The sequence below is a fragment of the Nyctereutes procyonoides genome, unplaced genomic scaffold, assembly GCF_905146905.1.
Source record: "Nyctereutes procyonoides isolate TBG_1078 unplaced genomic scaffold, NYPRO_anot_genome, whole genome shotgun sequence".
NCBI classification, from domain to species: Eukaryota; Metazoa; Chordata; class Mammalia; order Carnivora; family Canidae; genus Nyctereutes; species Nyctereutes procyonoides.
The window spans coordinates 44,071,104-44,088,538 of NW_026575142.1; the positions used below are offsets into that span (position 1 = coordinate 44,071,104).

The 17,435-nt window shown below is 38.9% G+C and overlaps 1 protein-coding gene across 4 annotated transcripts in view; it reads right to left on the reverse strand.

Annotated features, from left to right (window-relative positions):
* Positions 1-434: 434 nt before the first annotated feature.
* MRPL47 (mitochondrial ribosomal protein L47) overlaps positions 435-17,435 on the reverse strand; it is a 31,793-nt gene continuing 14,792 nt past the window's right edge. For all 4 annotated transcript variants that reach the window (XM_055307894.1, XM_055307892.1, XM_055307893.1 and 1 more), the window contains 4 exons: positions 11,331-11,427; positions 5,961-6,091; positions 4,297-4,392; positions 435-662 (listed from right to left, as the gene is read on the reverse strand). In XM_055307894.1, the coding sequence (XP_055163869.1) occupies positions 539-662; positions 4,297-4,392; positions 5,961-6,091; positions 11,331-11,427 (448 nt within the window). In that variant the 3' untranslated portion in view covers positions 435-538. The remainder of the gene's footprint in view (positions 663-4,296; positions 4,393-5,960; positions 6,092-11,330; positions 11,428-17,435) is intronic.

Below are 17,435 nucleotides of genomic sequence, written 5' to 3' on the forward strand. Positions count from 1 at the left end.
TTATTTATGATAGTCACACAGAGAGAGAGAGAGAGGCAGAGACACAGGCAGAGGGAGAAGCAGGCCCCATGCACCGGGAGCCCGACGTGGGGATTCGATCCTGGGTCTCCAGGATCGCGCCCTGGGCCAAAGGCAGGCGCCAAACCGCTGCGCCACCCAGGGATCCCGTACTCCCTGTTTCTTAACAGAAATATCCACACCCCCTTTATATGCTATTAGCCAAATAGTAAAAATGTTACCAGAATCTCTGCCTTTGCTGTAACCAGTTGACATCACTTCCCCATTCCAAGGTACAGGTGGTATTAAGACTGCTTAGATGCCAGAATTTATAAAGTGGGTATTTGAACTTTATACCTGATTTTTAAAAAATCTTGGCAGAAGTATGACCACTCCCAGAGTTAGCATGCTATATTAACAATTAAAATAGTTGATAGTCATTTGACTAAAAACACAATTTCTTTATAAATTAATACATATTTACTTTTGTATATAGACTGTTACCCAAGGAAAACAAAATGGCAACTTGAACTCAGACATCTTAGACTTGACTCGACTTCTGGGCTTCAGAAAGATGTGGAAACTTTTCCTGAAGAAATTTTTCTTTCTTTTTCTCTAAACTTTTCTTTCTTGCTTCAATGCGGGCGTGTTTCTCAAGTCTCAGTCTAGAATAATAAAAGCATAAGAGCAATTTACACACAAATATTCCCCTGTTATTCAGTACCATCAAAATATGTCCAAATCAATTACTGAAAAGCCCAAATCATGCCAGCTTCCATATTAGGTGTGTCATGTAGACTATTAAACTTGAAAATCACTGCAAACCTACACAAATCAGAGAAGAACATGAAATCAAAACCATCTGTAACCCTATACCAATTCCTCTCTTTCCAACCTGAAAAGAATGAACAGAGCTTGTGAGCCAGTAAGAGACTGGGCTACCTTTCTATATTTTATTTTAAAAGCACTAGTTTTTACTGAATACAATAGATTTTTTTTTTTTTTTTTGTATCCTGAGAATACATCCTGAGAGTTTTAGGAATTCCCCTAATTCCAAATAGCACTCAGTCTACCATATCATTTTTCCCTGCAACACAGAGAATAAAACTGTACTAAGAGATGATGTTTAGGTGCTAATTAGACTTGCCGCTCTCTATGTGAGTTTGCTTCTACCCATCAGTATCCCAGAGCGTGAAGCATTTGTGCCTCAGCTAAACTCTTTCAACCTCTAGGATCACTTACGAATCAAAATTGCAAACAATAAATTCATGGATGTCAAGCCTCTACTGTGCTCGAGTTGATATTTTCCAGGAAATTTTATTGATCACTAGGCAAAAGTTTATAAAACGAGAATTAAGAGAGATGCGGTGAATATCTTAATATGCTAGTGCTGTGAGAGAGGTCAGAAATTTGAGACTAATTCCATTTGGGTGAAGACCAAAATAAATGTATATTTTTAAAAATATGAGCTATTTTGTAAGTTAAATATAAAAGCTAAGCAAAGCTGAAATCATATTAGTCACTCTATTAATCAGTCTTTGCTCCAACTAAATTTTGGCCATTAAAAAAAAATAATAAACCCCTATGAGAGAATAAAGGTTAGCTATTCTTAAGACTATTCAGAAGATTATGCTTCTTGCTCTGAAGGTAAGGCTAAGAAATGTAGTTTCAAAAACAATAATTAGAACATATATAAGGCGTGTAAGAGTGACACTGGATTAATAAATTCTCACACATTATTTTAAAAGTATTTATAGCTTCATCTTACACGAATAAGAGACAAAAGAACCAAATAGCACATTAGGCTTGGAGAAATCGTGGAGGGAAAAAGGATAGATAAATTTCTTCAATTGCTTATCATCATGAACTGGGCCTTAAAGTGTGAGTAATAGAGATTTCAGACTTGTAAATAAAGGAGCAGCAAAAGAGGGGAAAATGAGCAAGACTGTTCAGGAAACAAAACAAGGAGAAGGTCTGCCTTTTATGAAGGATAAACAGGTAACACTTAAGTTGTGGAAACACTGGGTGGGAAGGAGTTGGGATTTGTTCTATAAATTTTTCAACAGTGCTGATGTGATAAAAAGGTTTGAGGAAAATTAGCCAGGAAGCAATATTTGAATGGACTGGAGTAAGGAAGATGTTCAAGAATTCATTTTGAGGGGATCCCTGGGTGGCTCAGCGGTTCGGCGCCTGTCTTTGGCCCAGGGCGCGATCCTGGAGTCCCGGGATCGAGTCCTGCATCGGGCTCCCCGCATGGAGCCTGCTTCTCCCTCTGCCTGTGTCTCTGCCTCTATATCTGTGTCTATCATATATAAATAAATCTTTAAAAAAAAATTCATTTTGATGAAGAGGCAATGCACTAGGGCAGAGCCGGAGTACAAAGGAAGACGCAGACCTGCAGGCAGAATTAAAGACTGCCTCTAAAGGACTGCTGATGAAAAGGACGAGGGATGCTTAATGCCCGTGTAGAATGGATGTACCATATCAAGGGGTTCTGGACCTAATTCCACTGATGGTGGTCCCCCCCACCAAGCAATTCTCAGACACAAGCAGAATGTCTGAGACGTCAACACTACCTAGGTGGGAATTGCATCAGAGGCTGTCAGCTGTGCTCAACAACCTGCTACAGCCTGAAAATTCGCACAACTCCCTCTCCTTTCTTGAACTTCAGATGCTAGTTCCAAGACCAGGTGGTTGGTTGTCTGTACTTCTGATGGGCTGGCTATAACTCAGGTTCCCAAGACCCGCTCCTTAGTTTCGACTAATTTGCCGGAGTCGCTCACAGAATTCAAGAAATCCCTTTACTCACTAGATTATTTTTTTTTAACTCACTAGATTATTGACTTATTATAAAAGGATAGAAACTCAGCATACAGACAGAAGAGGTGCATAGGGCAAGGAGGAGTAGGGCGTTCCACTCTCCAATCACCAAGTGCCACTCACCAACAGGGAAGCTCCCTGAACCCTGTCCTCTTGGGTTTTTATGGAGGATTCATTACAAAGGCAATTGTGATTAAATCATTGGCCACTGGCAACTGATTCACCTCCAGCCCCCTTCCTCTCTCCAGAAATCAGGGAGTGGGCCTGAAAGTTTCAACCATCTATTCGAAGGTGGTTCCTCTGGCAACTAGACCCCATCACAAGGTGCTCTCCAAAAGTTATTAACATAACAAAAGACACTCCCCATCCCCACAGGGGTTTTAGGAGCCCTGTGTCAGGAACAAAGAGGAAGACGAAATACATACTTTTTATTAGAAGTCACATTACAATAGATCAAATTGGAAATAAGTAGAGGCAGCTGGTTTGATGAGAAAGACGAAAAATTTAAACTATGATTCTAAAATATACCATAAGATCTGAAAGTCCAGTTTAAAAGATGTATTTTATTTTTTAAGCATATGTATGTATGTATGTATTTATGGTATGGAAATATCATCTTGGGAGAGAAAGTAAGTTTTTAAAGAACTCTTGATGAAAGTAGACCATATGATCTAAGGCAGTTGTTTAAAAGCTGTGGTTTTTTTATGCTGCCAGAATTTAAATTTCCAGCTGCTTTCCTGCCTTGAATTCTGATCTCTAGCCAGTAACCTTGATGTTCTCCCCACCCTGCTTCTCTCCGCAGCCACTGCCATGGGAATTGAGCAACACACTTGACCTGAAACCACAAATTTGCCAATTCTCTCCCCTTCCAATTGCAGTTTGGATTCTGTCTGCTTTTGGATGTGGATCTAGTGTTCTAAAATAGCTGTTTTCTAAAATCCTTCTTTGTTTTTATAATTATTAGCTGCGGTCTTATGGAACCACTTCACTCTACTATTATTAAAAGAGGTCCTATATATATATATTCTCCCCGTTGAATAATAAACCCAACGAAGAAAAAAAATTTTATAGAAAATATTTGGAAATCAACATTCTGTAAGATGATGACTTCAGATTTAATGCAGCAGGCTCCTCTCCTCACCCTAGCCTCTTTTCATTTCACCAACCTTGCAATAAATATGAGCTCATATGTTATGTAAGGTATTTGGATGTTCCTTTTCACATTAGAGAGGAATTTAATCATGTACTTACATAGAGATTGACGAACAGAAAGGCAATAAAAATTTTTGAAAGCATATATACTAGAATGTTAATAGAAGCTATTTCTGGATGGTGAGATTATGTAAGACTTTAATTTCATCTTTTCTACCTTATTCTTCTATTTTTTTTCCATAACGAACATGTATTACTTATGTAAAAGCTTAATTTGTGTCATCTAATGAAAAGATAAGTTTCGTTATTTAAGGGTACTGTGCTCACCTGACAAAACGTTCCACATAGGGCATTGCAAAGAATCGTTTCCTATTGTATCTTTTATTTAGGTACCAAGGTATAGGCCACTGCTTGAATTTGTGCCTGCCAAGAAAGCAAAAAGATATTGCCTTACTAGAAAATATTTAATATATTTTTCACTTTTTACAAACAGAGTTTCAGCCATCTTTGAGCTAAATATGTTTTCAATAAAATGCATAGAACTGGCTTTAAAACTGGCTTTTAAAAGATTTTACAGGGGTGCCTGGGTGGCTCAGTCGGTTAAGTACCTATTTTGCCTCAGGTCATGATCTGAGAGGGTCCTGAAATCAAGCCCTGAGTGCTCAGCATGGAGCCTGCTTAGATTCTCTCCGTCTGCAATAACATTAGCATAATTAATATATTATGATATACCATATGTTCTTTTTGACAGAAAAAAAACTTAAGAAGGAGCTCTGCATTTAAAAGGCTATTTTATAAATATCATAACATGCAATACTTATAAATATAACATGCAATAGAAAATTAGAGAAAAGGCATTGGAATTACAATGTTTGAGTTAATAAGCTACATTGGAAAGATGATATAATTGCTTTGTTCACTACTTTGTTTAGCTCTGGAAAAGTTAAAAAGAAAATTTTAAAAATCTAGAATAGAACAGCACTCATCCAGATTCTAATACTGACACAGATTCTCTCCTCTATTTCCACCCTTTCTTAATTGATCTCAACTGAATTAATCCAAATAAATATTAGTAAAAAATAAAGTTTCTAGTTAGATGTTTTGGTAACTTTTTTCTGTATTGGATTACACAGAGTACAGCTACTTCTCTACATTTGGCTCCAAGCAGCCCCATTACTGCAAACTCCATTAAAAGATCCTATCTAAGCACTATTATAACTTGTTTAATTTCAAGAGTACAGGGAAAGTCTCCAGCCACGCACAATGCCTTCTTCATTTTGCTGACCGATGTTTAAAATTCTACCAAGTACGCTTCCTTTTAGCGGCTTAATCCAAATGTAAAAAAGCCCTGGAAGAGACAGATTACACTGGGTCTTCTCAAATATTTATATTCAGATCCTTTCCCAAAGTCTGAAAGAACTTCAGGAACTAGAGGGACAAACGGTAGAAAGATGTTATGAAAATAAACTGTTTCATAATTTGGACTAGGGTTTACCCTCATGGCACTGGGAGCAAACTCTGAAATGGGTTCATATGGCCTTATTCCTTGAGAACTTATTTTTTTTTGTTGTTTTGTTTTGAGAACTTTTATAATTTCAGGTTCATAATGGGCAGGTATGTATCCTAAAAATTAGCCTCATGGTATTTATAACCCTTTGAAATTATATGTGCATGTGTACATTTTTCTAGGGAAAGGATCTATATAACTTTAATCAAATTCTCTAAAGGTCATATAACTGACATAAGATTAGGAACTACTGTCATAAAGAACAAGTAATTGAATCACGAGAATCAGGTGCCTAGCCTACCACATAATGCTACCCTTCATTCATGTACTAGGGCCCCAAAGGGGCTTAGGGACCACTGTTTACATTGGATACATCTGTAATATATTTCATATGGTGAGAGTTTTTATAAAAGATACTGGACAAGAGAGTGAGGCATGGGACTTCCACTCTCATCTTAGAAAAACCACAATGAAAACTATATACCAGATGATTCTTCCAAAGATGTCTCTTCTCCAAGCACCAGGTCTAGCTTTTTCTTGACCAGTCTGAAGAAGTCTGAGGGCATCTTCTCTTTCCTGGACAACTTTATCTAATGCATCCATGGAATCTATTACCTGGTAAGAGAATAAGAAGATATAATTTCAACAATCACCTACAACAAATATAAAAAACAAAAACAACCCCCCCCCCCAAAAAAAACCATAAAGACTATGCTACAGAAAACCTTAATGAGTATTTTTGCCAAAGAACCATTCTGTCAAATATTTCCTAAAAATCTTTTTGGCACAGGTATGCATACGTGGGTGTTTATAATATTTTTTTGTAATTTTTTTAAAGTTTAGTTTCATTTATTTTTTTAAAAGATTTATTTAGGGGGGAATCCCTGGGTGGCGCAGCAGTTTGGCGCCTGCCTTTGGCCCAGGGCGCGATCCTGGAGACCCGGGATTGAGTCCCACATCGGGCTCCCGGTGCATGGAGCCTGCTTCTCCCTCTGCCTATGTCTCTGCCTCTCTCTCTCTGTGTGACTTTCATAAATAAAAAAAACTTAAAAAAAAAAAAAAGATTTATTTAGGGGATCTCTGGGTGGCTCAGCGGTTTGGCGCCTGCCTTTGGCCCAGGGTGCGATCCTGGAGTCCTGGGATCGAGTCCCACGTCAGGCTTCCGGCATGGAGCCTGCTTCTCCCTCCTCCTGTGTCTCTGCCTCTCTCTCTCTCTCTGTGTGTGTCTATCATAAATAAATAAATCTTAAAAAAAAAAAAAGATTTGAGAAAAAGCAAGAACCTGCACATGCATGAGAGTTGGAGGAGGGGCAGGGGGAAAGAATCTTCAAGCAGACTCCTGCTGAGTATAAGCCTGACTCAGGGCTTGATCTCACAACCCATGACATCATGACCTGGGCTTACACCAAGAGCCAGCTGCTGAACCAAGTGAGCCACCGAGGCACCCCAAAACTTTAGTTCATTTAAATGAAAATCTACTTAGCTCAAATTTCCACATATATGTATTAGTTTTGTTTGGCGTGGGATACACTTGCAGAGATTCCGTATGGACACCCAATTTGACTCCTGTTATTTCAAAATTCAATGAGCTATTAATTGATAACAGTTTGCTACTTTTTAATACTAAAATTCATGTTCTGGCCTCAACTAATCAGTGTCCCCTAACACACAGACACAGATGTTTTGACCTGTCAGCTGCTACTAATACAGAGAACAGAGTATCAGTCCACCCTGATCCTAATCTCCAAAGATCCATCAAGATGCAAGAAGATCCTATTAGAACCTCATCTATTTTTATCTCTTCACCACTTCTATTGAGTCTTACAATGCATATAATAATATATTGGTAAGATAATATATATTTTTTATAAATGAATATTCATATTTGGGTACTATAATGACAGATAAGCTAAATTTTTTCATAGTTCTAAATACTGCGAGGCATTTTTAGCTGGTTATAGTATCCATGAGCATCATAACAAGTAGAAGTATAGCATATACACATCTGTTTCTTGCAAGAGTCCTCAAAAACAGGAAGTGGGGAAGATTAGATTATAATCTTGTAGGGGCACCCGAGTGGCTCAGTTGATTAAGTTCTGACTTAATTTTGGCTCAGGTCATGAACTCAGGGTCATGAGATTGAGCCCCACATTAGGCCCCATGAGGAGTGTGGTGCCTGCTTAAAATTCTCTCTCTCTCCCCCTGTACGCTCCCCTTTTTATGTGTGCACATTAGAAAAACAAACAAAAAAAGAGATAGTCTTTCAGGTGGCTGTGGGACCCAAGAGATGTGAAGGCCACAAATTTAGACCACCTCATACACTGCATTCAGCTCACACTCAGTGCTTCTGTTCTTGCTTCTTCAATTAAAGTCACACTGAGCGGCTGAAGCCACGTGTACTTCCTCTTTACTACATGAATTTCTACAAAATCTCTGAAAAATAAAAGATGGGTAAGAATGGTGAATCCTATTTTGAAGACACACTTCAAAGAGTAAAGAAACAAGATTGGTCAGGGTCTAACACAAAGGTGTAGCCTTTAGGAACTTAGTAAGCCTGACTGTTAACGGACTACATTAGAGTTCTCCTTACAAGGTTACTTCTCAGGCTCCTAACTGAAATCTAATGTTAGCTTACAAAGAAAGTAAACGGCTATTCAGTCCACAAAGCTAACATCTGATTACTCATGTTCATGTCACCAGAGGAGAAGGAAAATCAGAAGTATCAATGAGATACACTTTATTCAAAACAAATCAACCTAAAAGAGCTTTCTTTCCTTTCTAGTTTAACTATTCCAGAGCCAAGAGTATCCTTACACACTTCCAAATCTTCAGTTTATATCTTAAATTGAGAATAATTATTTTAAAATATTTTTCTTGATAAATTTTCCTTCATAGTATGTCACAAAACACTGAGAAGACTCCATACATTTGAGGCTTAAAAAAAATTGCTTCTGGTTTATCTGGAGAAAATGTTCATTATTTTTGGATTGTACTTATTCAGAAATAGGTCCCCATATAGGACCTAAGGAGATGAAGTTCACATCGAAATATATATTTTTTAAATCAGGGAGGGGGGATATTCTGAAGTTTAAGAATTTTAGAACAAGCAAAAACAAAAGCTTTTCCACCAAATAAATAGCCAATGCACTTTTACTAAGACTCTTTAAAACGTAACTTTCCTTAACAGAATTAGCAAATATATCTGAAAATAAAATCTCAATACTTTATAAATATTGTGTAGCAATGAGGAAACTTACCACCCAGATCTTAGTTTCTAAATACATCATTCTCCACTAAAAGGAATCAGGGTATTCCTCTGTAAAATGACTGATTCCAGGTCTGGGGCAGGAAAAGTACAAAACAAATCCAGAATAACTTGCTATGCCTCATGAAAGAATGATGAGAGCACAGGGGCCAGCTTGAAGGGACTCACATTGGCCACTAAATCTGGGATGATGATATTAAAGAATTATAACTCACTGAATAAAATTGGAATCGAGGAGTCTGCAGTGATAGGAAAGGAAGAAAGAGGAGGGAAAACCATTTCTTACAGAAAAAAGCTAACCAATCAAAATAGAATGAACCATGGAATGAGAAAATCACCATTTAGCAAATATCATAGTAATAACTGGTCAACAGATGCAAAAACTGGTGAGTCCAAGTTTGAAGAATTACAGTATACTTACATGATTTCAATACAAAGAAAAATTAATAACTATATACACAGTGGAGAAACCTGGCAGAACCACCCTAACAAAATTATTAATGTGAACATCAGTAACACACAAAAATCCCCATCCTGTGCCTAATATGCACTGTAAAGAATACAGTATCACTTCTATATTTCTGATTATATGATCCAATCATCATGTATAAATATTATACAAATCCAAATTGGCCTAGACTCTTTAAAAATGTCAATGTCCTGACACACAAAGAAAGACTGAGTATCCAGATTAAAGGAGGCAAAAACTGAAAACGAATAATCCAGGATTTTCTTCTGCTATAAAGGATGTTAGGATAACTGATGAAAGAGATCTGTCGATTAGATAATAGTACTGTATCAGTGTTAATTTCCTGATTTTGAAAATTGTACAACAGTTATATAAGGAAATATCCTTGTTTTTTGGGCAACATATATTTATTTATGGATCAAGGGACACCATGTCTCTAACTTTTAAACTTCTGAAGAAAAAAATGTGTTATTTAGAGAAGGAAGCAGAGAAGGATAAAGCAAATGCGATAAAACATTCACTGGGGAAAACTGGGTGAAAGGTACCTCTATACCACTCTTTTTTACTTTCTGTCAGTCTCATGCTAAAATAAAGTTTAAAGAAACAAATATGTTATGGATTTCAATTTTCACTAAGTCAGAATAACTTCTTCCTAGTTAGGGTAAATAACTGAAATTTTATGCACTAGCTTCTTAGACTCTGGGCAGGGATATCAGGTCCTCTCTTAGAGGCAGCGTGGCAGTGACAGCTGTTGAATAGTGCAGAGAAAGCAAACTGGAGCACAGCTGAGGCCAGGCAGAAAGCTGAGCTCCACTCTCACGGACTATTTACTATGGTACAGACACATCAACAAAGAGCTGCCTTCACAAGCAATCCAGGCAAAAATCCCTGAGAAATCTAATGAAATAAAACAAACAAAAAAAAGTCTATACGGAAGAACTAGCTTAAACGTGGACGGTGTGACACATGAAAAAGAAGAGGCAGATCTACATACACAGACAGGGAAAGATACCCAAGATATACTAGGTAAGTGGAAAATGCAAATGTCAGAAGAGTTTATACGGCATAACCAAATTAGAGGAATTATTTATTGTAAATAAAAATCATGAAGCACACTTCTACATGCAGAGAAAAACCCTGATGGACAAATAGGAAACACGTAGAACTAATTACCTCTAGGAGTGGAAATAATGAACCTAAGGGATTTTTCTTTTTTTTTTTTTTAAAGTAGGCTCCATGCCTCACGTGAAGCCCAATGTGAGGCTTAAACTCACAACCCTGAGATCAAGACCTGACCTGAGATCAAGAGCTGGATGCTCAACTCAGGTGCTTGGGATCTTTTTTAAAGATGAAGAAAACCCAATTTGAACAACAGTTGACCTTCTCACAGTAACGTGAATATTCTTAACACTACTGGAATACACATTTAAAAAAGACTAAAAAGGTAAGTTTGGTGTTATATGTTTTTTACAATTAAAAAAAGAATGTATTAAAAACTTTGACTTAAGGACACCTGGGTGGCACTGTGGTTAACCATCTGCCTTTGGCTCAGGGTGTGATCCGGGAGTTCTGGGATCGAGTCCCACATTGGGCTCCCCGCAGGGAGTCTGCTTCTCCCTCTGCCTATGTCTCTGCCCCCCTCTCTCTGTGTCTCTCCTGAATAAACAAAATCTTAAAAAGAGAAACCAAACAACTTTGACCCATTGGTAAGGAAGTAGTTAAATCGGAACTAGAAATATAAAATGGATAGCTACTTTAAAGAGTTGGGCTGTTTCCCAAAACATTAAACATAAATTTACCTTCCAACTCAGCAATTTTACTCCTACGTATTTATTCAAGAGAAATAAAAGCATGTGTCCACATATCTGTTGAGGTCTGCAGGTGGGAATGGGGAGTGACTACAGATGGGCATGACACTTCATTTTCGGGTGATAGAGATGTTCTAAAATAGTGATGGTTGCACAACTCTGTACATTTACTAAAAATCAAACAAATTAAAAAAAAGAAATCTACTTGCCAAGAAATGTAGGAACCATACGTTTACATATTTTGGCTTTTTTTTTTCTTCATATTTTGGCTTTTATCCCACACAACAGTCTCCAGCCTCCCATAAATGTTACCTTTTCTAACCGCTCCGGACTTGGCATTGGCAATCTCTGCCGCTTGGCCTCCTGCTCTAGAGTTAGGAGCATGTTTCTTTCTTTCAGTAGGACATACCTATAGCAAAGAACACAAAGCTTGTGATGCTATTCTATGGCTACATTAAGGTTATAATTTTTTAAAAAAGATTTATTTATTTTATAGAGACGCTGAGTGAGAGACAGGGAGCAGGGGGAGGGGCAAAGGGAGAGAATCTTCAAGCAGTCTCCCTGCTGACTGCAGACTTTGATACTTAACCAACTGGGCCACCTGGATGCCCCTAAGGTTGTAATTTTTGACATCAAAACTGATGATCTGTACTCAAAAGTCCTTTAGAAATCTCGATTTACAAAGTATCATTACAAAGAATTATCCTTTAAACACAGCTGTATTGATTCTTATTCATTTGTTTAATAAGTTTTCCACATGCTACATACTGTATTAAGTGCCAAGAGTTATAAAAAAATAAAAACCAGTCCCTACATTCCAAGTGGAGAGAGAAGGGGTGGCTCAGTTAGTTGAGTGCCTGCCTTCAGCTTGGGTCGTGATCCCGGGGTCCTGGGATCAAGCCCCACATCCGGCTCCCTGCTCAGTGGGGAGTCTGCTTCTCCCTTTCCCTCTGCTGCTCCCCCTGCTTATGTGCTCGCTCTCTGTCAAATGAATGAATAAATAAAATCTTAAAAAAAAAAAAAAGTGGGGAGGGCAGCCCGGTGGCTCAGTGGTTTAGCGCCACCTTCAGTCCAGGGCCTGATCCTGCAGACCCAAGATAGAATTCCCCATGAGGCTCCCTGCTTGGAGCCTGCTTCTCCCTCTGCCTGTGTCTCTGCTTCTCTCCCTCTCTGCCTCTCATGAATAAATAAATAAAATCTTAAAAAAAAAAAGTGGGGAGAGAAGATGAAAGATAACATTTATTCAGTGCCTATGATATGCTAGGCAATGTGCTAAGCATTTTATATATATTACCTCATTTTAGTTCTCACAACAACCCTTTGAGGTGGGTACTATTTCCACTTTCTAAAAGAAAAAAGTAAAGCTGACAGATGCAAGGTATTCTGGAGGCACATAGCTAATTCAAGATTCAAATTCTAGACTCCTTATGTGCATAATTCTTTTTATTTTTACTCTACTATGCTGCCTCAGAAATTGTAATGTGATGTGGTGTAATGAGTGGTACAGACAAGCAGCAGAATTAAGTGGGAAGGCGGTGACACATCTCTTCCAGCTCAGATGATCAAGAGATCATCTCTTCAGAGAGATGGGATTTGTTAGGCTGGAAAGGAGACCAAAGCAAACATAACCAAAGGCACTAAAGTGGCAGAGCTGAAGCGGGGATAAGTTTGTGAATACATCTGTTTGAGATTTAGAGCTGGCAGAAAGGAAAGGAAATAAATGTGGAGGGCACTGAAAATGACACAAAGGCATTGGGGTATTTTTTTTTTTAAAGATTTTATTTATTTATTCATGAGAGACAGAGAGGCAGAGACATAGGCAGAGGGACAAGCGGGCTGTGCAGGGAGCCCGATGTGGGACTCGATCCCCGGACCCCAGGGGATCATGACCTGAGCTGAAGGCAGATGCTCAACCACTGAGCCACCCAGGGGCCCCGGCACTAGGGTATTTTAAGCTATAGAAAAAGATGATTTGGGGGAAGGGGTTGGCAGAAGAGAAATTATTTGGTTTTAGCCAAGATGAATGCTAAACAGCTCTGACCATCCCTTTACCAATACCCTATAGTGACAGTGCTTTCATACAACTAATTTTTTTAAAGGTTTTATTTATTTATTCATGATAGAGTGAGAGAGAGGTGGAGACACAGGCAGAGGGAGAAGCAGGCTCCATGCAGGGAGCCCGATGTGGGACTTGATCCTGAGACTACTGGATCATGCCCTGGGCCGAAGGCAGTCGCTCAACCGCTGAGCCACCCAGGGATCCCACAACTAACTTTTCTATAATGAATCTGTACTGCTCTACACATAACACTTCTGATACCAAATGAAAGGTTTTTTCCATCCTGATGCCAAATACATGTTGACTTTTTCAACACCACTGCTCTGACACTATCTGTAGAGCCAGATTCCACAGATTTAAAGGTTCAGTCCCAGAAGACTGTCCCTCTACTTCACATGCCAATAGCAAGTTCTAGGACCCCCATACATTTGACTGACAACTATGAATTGGGGTTTCCGTGGCCATATGGGAGATCTCCCCAAACTTACTTTTTTCCAAACTGCACTGGACAGCTACGGCTCTAACATTGCCAAGATAAAATGGGATTGGCTTAGTATTTTCAAACTTCCGAACGTTATCAGGAATCTAAAATTGCCTCTCTGCAAAATATAATTTCTAGACTAACAGGCAAACAATTAAAAAGCAAACCCAGAGGTTTGCTGAAGAATTTAGCATAGTCATTCCAACACAACAATCTGGTCTCTCAGATTAATTAGTCCACATCCTTGTTGGTGAGGGCTAGACCAAACACTAGATGAAACTAGCCTGGTGGAAACATCCCAAAAGGATTTAGAGAAACAGGTCCCTAATTTTTGGCAAGATGCTAGAACACTCACTGGAAATCTCCACCAAGCAATTACAGTACCTTCTCCTAAGCCTGATGACTAGAAAGAAATTCAAGCTCATACACAAAAGCTTGGTGAACGTGTCAATACTATTATTATTGACTCCAAACTATCTTTAAAGAAAATTGTCTTCCTTTACATGTTGGATTCACTTGGGTAACATTTAATCATATAAATGGACTGAACCAAGATACTTCTGTTTTAGTTACAAAGACTAGGATGGAAAGGGCAACTACATTCACTCCAGATTTAGTTAATTTGGCAAATGAGCTTACTTGCATCCTTGGAGGAGTCACCTAAAAGACCATTAAAATTCTTACTTTTCAACCCTTGCAAATGAAGACCCCCTAAACAAAACAAAAACCCTCCTAGTTTCTATTATTGCAAAGAGCCAACACATTAAAAAAAAAAAAAAAAGAAAAAGAAAAAGATTGTTACCAACCTAAACACTCCAGGAGCCCTCAGCCCATTAGCCAGCCTTCTCAATGTTCTCCTAATTCCTAATGATAGGGTTCTGAGAAACAACAGGAGGTCTTCCCAATCGTCCCTCTTAATCAGCTCAGAGAAACCATTCTCCGGAACGGAAATGAATCTCTCTCTACTGACATGAGAGCTATGCACTTGGAGCTCAACCCCAGTGCCATAAAGCTTCTGCCTCAGAGTACTAAAGCAATCCAAGTAGTAGGGATCTCTAATAAACCTTAACAGGTTCCTGTCTCTGAACCTATTCCCATTTGTCTAGGCACTCTGAGAGACATAACTCTTTCTCCTTAGTTCTTAGAGAAACACCGTATCAGAATTTTTCTTCCAAAACAGGGATATAATTCTAGAATTTGACGGTAGTTAATCAAAATAGCCAATTAGGTAAAAACTTTTTTAAAGATTTTACTTATTTATTCATGAGAGACACAGAGAGACACACAGGCAGAGGGAAAGCAGGCTCCATGCAGGGAGCCCGACATGGGACTCCATCCCGAGTCTCCAGGATCAGGCCCTGGGCTGAAGGCGGCGCTAAACCACTGAGCCACCTGGGCTGCCCGCCAATTAGGTAAATTAAATGGCCCTCTGACATCTATTATTTGCTCCATCTCTGACAGCACTGTAGGTCTGGGGATACTGATCATTTGTCCCTACTGGATCAGCTACCATTGTCTTTATGGGCAAGATCTTCAACCGACATTGGCAGAATCCACAGTGCATCTCCCATGAAGATTCCAATAGTTCCTCACTACTCTTGCTCTTTCTCTCATTCTGCTCTCTCTCTCAATAAATAAAAATCTTTAAAAACAAACAAACCAAAAACCCCACTTTTCTCCCTTGGCATTTTGTTCCTAATGGCTTCGCGCATACCCAATATGCTACTGACATCCATTCCCATTGAAAGCAGATTTCTCGGGCAGCCCCGGTGGCGCAGTGGTTTAGCACCGCCTGCAGCTCAGGGCATGATCCTGGAGACCCAGGATCGAGTCCCACGTCGGGCTCCCTGCATGGAGCCTGCTTCTCCCTCTGCCTGTGTCTCTGCCTCTCTCTCTCTAGCTGTGTCTCTATGAATAAATAAATAAAATCTTTAAAAATAAAAAGAAAAAAAAGAAAGCAGATTTCACACTGTAACTGATCTGTGGAGTACATATTTTAGTACTCGAGCTGATAAGGATAGCCACTATCTCTCTGCTTTCACTTGGGAAGAATGGAAAACACATCTGGACAGTAATGCCCCAGGGCTCTATAATGCTACAGAGGCCTTATTTTCACAAACCTTAAAAACTGATTTAGATGATAATAGTTTTCTGTTGGCTCTGCTTTCTTATAATATGTAGATGATTTGCTTCTCACTCCCTTTCTCAAAACTCTGCATAGGAAGACGACATCTGTTACAACTTTTGGTCTTAAAGGGACATAAAGTCTCCAAAGAAAAACTGCAGTGTGTTCAAACTTAGGTTTGATACTTAGGGCACCTGATCTTGGAACAAGGACATTTGGATCCAGGTAGACTTCAAGACATCCTGAATTTCCCTAAACCTAAAACTAAGCACCAATTACAAGGTTTTCTTGGACTTGCTGGCTACTGTTGGAAATGGAAACCCCAAATTCTCTCTTATGACTCAAACTCTATATGCTTTACTAAAAAATGACAAACCTGACCTTATTATTTGGAATGGTCAGGAAGACACAGCCTTTGGAACTTAAAAAAAAAAAAAAAAAGCCTGGCCTCAGATATCATAATTATCAACTCTCCTTTTTCCTCTTTGTAAGAGAGAAGGGAATGTCCTTGGGAGTACTCACCTAAAAACATGGGGATCATCATCAACCCACCCTATGTCAGGGGATCCCTCTTGTCTCAGAGCTATTCCTGCCACCACCCTTAAGTTAAGGCCACTGAAGAAATAATAATCCCCTTTAACCATCCTTATATTTTGGCCAAGGGTAAAACCGCAAACATACCAATAGCCTGTTTGCCTTTCTGGTAGCTCATGACCCCAGAATATTATGGAAATAAGGTTTCCTTATCTCCAATGGGGATAAAATTAAAAATAACTCCTATGTCCAAAATTTATTAGATGCCACACTTTTACTGGCTGCTCTGGCTATTATTAAGGTTCCAGGGGATTCCAGACTTAAGTCCCTGGAGGCCAAAGAAAACCACCTCACTGATATTTCCACCCAAAATGCTGCTCTCAAGGAAATCAACAGCCAAACTTCTGTCATGATCCAAAGGGATGTTTCCCAAACGATAATCTGGAAAAAAAGTTATCAGAAATATCCAACAATTGCTCCAGAAAGGGAATAACAATACTAGAAACTTAATAAGTGTTCCATAAGAAGAGAAAACTCTGGTTTGAACCAAGTAATAATCCTGCCCTACCAGAAATTCTTAAATTCCCACTTCTTACCACTGTACATGCATTAAACCAGTGGTCTAATGACACACGACAGTATTCATGAACCTACAGTGAGGGTGGGGGGTGGGTGGGGACACAAAAAGTGCCTACCTCATTTGTTCCACCTGCCCAAAATAGAATATAAGGAAACCATTTCACACAAATCAATTTCATACATTTTCCCTGTTTCATGGATATACATGTTTTAGTCTTGGTTTCTATGTTTTCTTACTGGACCAAAGCTTTCTCTTGTAGATAGGCCAATGCTTCTTTTATGACTAACACCATTAGAAAAAGATTATCCCTACCTGTGACAGGGATTAGGGGATGCACTTTACTGGTTAGGTGCTTCAAGAATTCTGTGCCGTATGGCTGGTTTTACAACAATTTCACTGTGTATATCATCCTCAATTCTTAGGGTAGCTGATGCACTAACAGCATTGTTAAGACTCAACTGGCAAAATCTGTAGACACCCTCCAAATACCTTTACCAAAAGCATTGCTATTAGTCCTTCTAAATCTCAGATCTGCCTTTTTTGATACTTCATAAACTTTTACCCTCTGAGATAGTCACAGGACATTCAATGTAGTTGGCTCCTGCCTCCTTCGACCCATAATTGATAGAAGATCTACA